At 33.7% G+C, this 5983-nt stretch overlaps 1 protein-coding gene across 1 annotated transcript in view; it reads right to left on the reverse strand.

Moving 5' to 3' along the window:
* LOC107664178 (elongation of very long chain fatty acids protein 4-like) overlaps positions 1-3917 on the reverse strand; it is a 10065-nt gene extending 6148 nt beyond the window's left edge. The window contains exons 1-3 of the mRNA XM_016454648.1: positions 3671-3917; positions 663-753; positions 392-579 (exon numbers count right to left, since the gene is read on the reverse strand). Of these exons, the coding sequence (XP_016310134.1) occupies positions 392-579; positions 663-729 (255 nt within the window). The 5' untranslated portion in view covers positions 730-753; positions 3671-3917. The remainder of the gene's footprint in view (positions 1-391; positions 580-662; positions 754-3670) is intronic.
* Positions 3918-5983: the final 2066 nt, after the last annotated feature.

A 5983-nucleotide genomic window follows, 5' to 3' on the forward strand; every position in this document is an offset into this window, starting at 1 on the left:
AAGATATGATACTTTTGCTTTTGTGAGTATATTTATCTTGTTTTAAGGCTGTTTAAATATCTGTATACAGGAGAACAGGAGGAAAAATACTGAAGGAAATTAGTTTTTATTTAGTTAATTTAAATAAAATCATAATAATTTTAATTTAGTTTACACATAAAAACGCCGTGATTTCAGTCTTCATAGTGTGAAGTTTGAAAAACTTGTAATGCGGAATTAATTACATTTTTTATCATACATATTGTAGTGCAACTGTATTTAGGAAGAATCCTGTCATACCAGTACTATTTTCTGGTACCATGATACTTCCATGCAACTATGCTTGTTGAGGCCTCTATAAACATGATTGGTCCTACTAGATTCAAATGGATTGACAAGGAGATCAGCAGACCTCTTTGCAGATGTAGAAGTTAAGCAGCACCATGCTGAAGTTGTACACAATGAGGGTTTTTCTGAGCTGAAAAGGCTCCCGGTTCTGCATGTAAAGGGGTCCGACCCAGAGGAAGAGCAGGTAGAGAATGCTGATCCCCAGGGTGGGGAGCGGAGATGACATCATCGGCCATTCCTCCACGTGCTTATCTGAGATTTAAACACACGAAACCCAATTCGATTCGGAATATTTAGCTATTTTTATTTTCTTCAAAATATAAAAATACACATACCTGCTATGGTAAGGCTCCATTTATAAAACTCTACAGAGTCATTCATAAAGTGAATGACTGTCTCCATGGCTCTAGTTCTAAGATGATTATCCTGTGAAGGAACAAACAGAATAGAAGCATTTTTAAAGTGCTCGTCTTAGTCTTCTCCTTGCACAATATGAAAACAATTCCTTTAGGACAGTCGGTCTGACAATACAAAGATCATTTCACAAGACTGTAAATATTAGATTTTGATTACTCATCACATTGTGCCACATAACTGTGCTGTAATAAGACACTGTTACACAATAACTGAGCTAAAATGTAGGTAACAGCATGCTAAAAATGTATCCTTTTGTGTGTGTTTTTTTCAGATTTATTGCGCCGAAAGGCGAACCCAAGAATATAGTGACAGATGTGTACGTGTATTACTGAGAGTCACTATTTTAAACCAGCAACTAAACCACATTCCACACCTGAGCCCAAGGTAAGCAGAATTAATATAAGTCACAGTCCACCAGTATCATAACATAATCAGCCCGTCTTCCACGGCCCTGCTGACGCTCGTGCATTATTTAGCAGCCCTATCGTTTTGCACAGACAAACGGAAGGAAAACAGGATAGCTGTTTACGGTCCCAAATTTAGCACACAAGCAAAAGTGTAAAATTCACAAGTGAAACAGAGAGAATAATCTTTGCTAAAAATACTTGGGGTTACATCAGGTTAAACTTGATTTAAATTTTTAAGAGCTTTGTGGAAGAAAATAGTCAAACAAATGAAGCAAAGTATGCTTATGCAAATGTCTCAATATCATTGCATTAGATAGAATATATCAAATTAAGTGTCTTTTTCATCATTTTTGCTCAATATCTTTGAATAAGCAGGCGTTTTGGTGATTTTTAAGTGGATCTTTAAGGTCAGTTTTCCTCAAATTTACACTTTATCCCAGCAGAGTAACAACAGATGTAATGTATTCATCACAAATGAAATATATGAGGCACAAACCACAAACAAACACAGTCACACAATACTTACGTCTTCATTTTCAGTATAGGGGTGACAATGGGGCTAGTTGTCACAATGTCATAATCTCAAAATAAGCTTTTGAGTCAAAAGTCTTAAATTGTGATTTTTTTAAAATGAGTCCGTCTTCCAAACTAAGATTCCAACATCATACTTTTGTTAAATCTAACAAGTGTACATAATAAAAATGCACTAAAATGCATTCAGATAAGAGTTAACTATATAATGAAGGCATGTTTGAACTGAAGATTGAACTGTGTTCTCAGGACAAGAGGGTTTTTTAGGTTGGTTCAGGTCATCACATTTATATTGAGGCAAGTTGTCACGTGTTTAATGTTGTTGTTGTTGTTTTCTTTACACAATTTATTAATTGCACTTTCTGTTGACCAAAACGTTGGTTTGGTATTTTCACGATTTTGCATTTCCTACTTGTTTCACAGCTAAAAAGTCAATAATTGGCTGTTTAATGGCAGTTTGTACCCCATATAGTGTGACAACATGCCCCACTATTGTGTATTGTGTGTGTTTTTCTGGACAGTAACATTGGACATGTTCAACAAATTTCTTTCTTATCCTAAGACTAAGGTTTGTGCGTATAGAATTTGACAAAAATAAACCCCACATAGAATAACATCATTAGCCCTGGCTTACTCAATACACTTTCAGAAGAAAAAAAAAGTACAAAAGCTGTCACTGAGTACCCTTTCAAAAGATACACATTTGCAACTTTTTTGCTCCTAAAGGGTGCATATATCTACTTAGTCCATATTTGTTCCTTTCAAAAAGATACTGTCCCGGTGATAGCTCTTGTCCCTTTTTTCTAAGATTGTATGTTGTTTTAGAATTTAAACCCTAACAAACTACTTTGTTACTAGTAGTACGTGCTTAATACCTCTTAGTTTGATATTTTGTATCTAATGCAATGACAATCAGACCATTTGAAGTTTTAGATCAAGTCTGCAACTATGTTTTGAGGCCACTTAACGTGCAAGGATGGCATAAATGATTCTGCACTATAAAACGGAAGAGATGTAGCTGTTAAAATAAGCATGTCGGCACGCAGTGCAAAGTTCCTGTGCGTTCCTGCTGAAGACAAAAGCCTCCGTGCCGTGTGTCAGCAGGTTTCACCAGCATTTGTCAGTCAGGCTTTAATTCCTTTTGATCTACGAGCTTAAAGTGTAAGTACAAATGCCCATCGACCCACATCTGAGGCCGCAACACTCAGAGGGATGATCGCCATGAAGGTTATCACCACCAGATGCTCCAACTACAAGCTACTGAGGTCTAAAACTTTCCCAGAAACTCATAAGAAGAAAATCATAAGTTGCAACTGTCCATCTGTACCAAACAGTCAATTGTTATGAGCAAATAAACTGAGCATATGTGACCCTGGACCACAAAACCAGTTCAAAATTGAGATTTATACATCATCTGAAAGCTGAATAAATAAGCTTTCCATTGATGTATGGTTTGTTAGGACAATATTTGGCTGAGATACAACTATTTGAAAATCTTAGATAATGCTCTACTGTTGATTAATATATTTTTAATAAATAATACATTGTTTATTAGGTTAAACCAACCATTTCTGCCAACAATGAGTTTCCATGTTTACTATATATTACTTTTGAGATTAATGTTCCTTTACAGCTTCCTCAGATCAGATCAGAACATTGGGTTCTGGGTTCTTTAAAAGCATTAGTACAAGATGGTTTACTGAAGAACTAATAAAAAGCTATTTGTGCATCTCTCAAATATTCGCCTGTTATATCAAACTCTAAACCCTTTATTTTAAACCTGCAGACAAACTTAAACGCTTTCAACAAGTTGCTACTGAATGGTTCAGTTAGGGAACATGACTAATCTCCATTAAAGCGATTTAACTGGATCTGACATTTTGCAGTAAACTGTCATTTGCATTGAAATGCATGCACATTTCCAAGTCAAATAGATTGAAGTCTGGTACCGATGCAGAAAAATACACTCTTGATACACACAGTCTTACCTTGCGAGCGCGTGCCTATGCCGACATCAGGTGCGGTGCAGCCCAGGTAAAATATGCAAGTGAATAAATGTCTGGATTTAAATCTACAGTGTGCGTTTAAACACATCAACCCCGCAGGTTTGGCAATAATTACGCGAAGGCAAACTGAATGTAACTAACGGGACTGGAGCATATGAGGCAAACGCATCTGATCAGAGTGTCTGACACTGACTGGACACCGGTCTGTCCGGCACTGAGCATGCGCAGTGGTGCCATGTGGGGCTAGTGCCCGTGCGCTCGGATAACTCCTTTGTTTAGTCGTTAAAGCGCAAATCTTATCCGGCGGGTGTCAACAGACGCATGAGCAGCACTTATCTTAACATAACGTTTATCTGTTTGGGACGCAGCAAAAATATTTCGAATACACACACACACACACGTTGTGTTTCCATGTTTTATGGGGACATTCCATAGGCGTAATGATTTTTATACTGTACAACACACACACACACACACACACAAGGTTTAATTGAATACATATTTTTTTGTTTGATCGTTATATTATTTTGTAGCCTATTCCATTTTTATAAATATAATTTTTTATAAATATCATTTCATTTATTATTATTATTATTATTATTATACATAGATAGCCTACATATTTTTCAACATCATTATAGTGTAACGTTTAATGCAATATTTTAATAAATTACATAGTTTATTCACATCATTGTTATATTATTTGTACTCAATTTGTATAAACATAATTGTTTTCATATTTAATAATTTAATATATAATAATTATGATATTATTATATTATTCCGGTACTATTTTATACATATTTTTAACATAATTGTACCATTCTGTAATTTATTTAATAAAATACATGTTTCATCCAGGTTTGATATATTATTCTTTACTTTATTTGTATAAATATAATTGCTTTCATATTTAATAATGTATTATCTAATCATTATATTAGGCTATAATGTATTATTATCAAATTATTATTTTGAATACATATTTTTCAAAATACACGTTTTATCCAGGTTTAATCATTACATTATATTATTCTGTACTCAATTTGTATAACCAATTTTTATATTTAATATTTTCATATCTAATAATTATAATATGATCAAATATAATATTATTATATTATTTAGTTCTGCATCTTATTTTATATAGGCATGTAGTCATTTTATGGTTATATTATATAATTTAATGCAGTGATTTTTTTTTTCTCTGGCAGGAATATTATTCTGTATTCAATTTTTATAAATGTAATTGTTTCCATATTTAATACTTCATATACAATTAATATATTTTTTATTTACATTATAGTAATATATTATGCTCTACATCACATCGTATACATCACACATTGGCATACAATGATTTTCATTAATGTTATATTGTATAATATAATGTAACGTAATGATAATTTCTTCCACTGATAGGCCCTCTCTCAGTCTCAATTAAATCTCCAAATTGATACATACTTAGGGATAACCTGTTGCTGAGAATATTTTATCCTACTGCGAGAACACAATGCAGACACAAGGTGGCAACAAACCCTAGAAAACAATTTCACAGATGGGGCGAAAAAGGTGTAGGTTTTGTAGGTTTTTAGTAGACTGAAATAGTATTTTCTTGTAAAACGTACTCCAATAATCTTTGTCTTATTTACCTTATTTTACAGTGTAACTACATGGTAATCTAAACATCAATCAAAAACATCAAAATATATGTTTTTATGCAGACACGTGAATCATTATTGTATGAAAACATCAAAAACGATACTGTGCATTATGAAACAATATATGTTTCATATAGGCTATGTTCTTTTTTTGTAGTCACATGACCTCATCATGTTTATTTCAGCTAGTGGAGTCCAATCATCTCGGAAATTAAAAGGTTATTTTTTTATTTATGAACCTATTTTTACTGTCCAATCAAATAATGGGTCAAGAAATTGCTCGTGAGCGACTGTTGTCCCATTTGACCTTTTAGATCTCACTAGCGCCTCCCCGCCACGCACACTTGATGCAAAAATCTCTGTATTAGAGTTCATCTTAATTTAAAGCGTCCACGAACTATTTTTTTTATTATTTTGTACTGTTCTCTGAGGTCCACTTATAATGTTATCAAGATTTTTACATCAAAAAATGATTTAGAAAGGCTATGTTCTGTCCTGTTTTGACCCCCCTCATCAGAACGCTCCGTTTGTATAGGCGTGACGGATTGTAGACTCGGAAGTAAACTCCCACTGACTGGCTAATGGAGGACTGCTGTAATTTAAGTTCAAAACACATTAATACTCAGTATATATC

This window comes from Sinocyclocheilus anshuiensis, unplaced genomic scaffold, assembly GCF_001515605.1.
Source record: "Sinocyclocheilus anshuiensis isolate Anshui unplaced genomic scaffold, SAMN03320099.WGS_v1.1 scaffold67, whole genome shotgun sequence".
In the NCBI taxonomy this organism is placed as follows: domain Eukaryota; kingdom Metazoa; phylum Chordata; class Actinopteri; order Cypriniformes; family Cyprinidae; genus Sinocyclocheilus; species Sinocyclocheilus anshuiensis.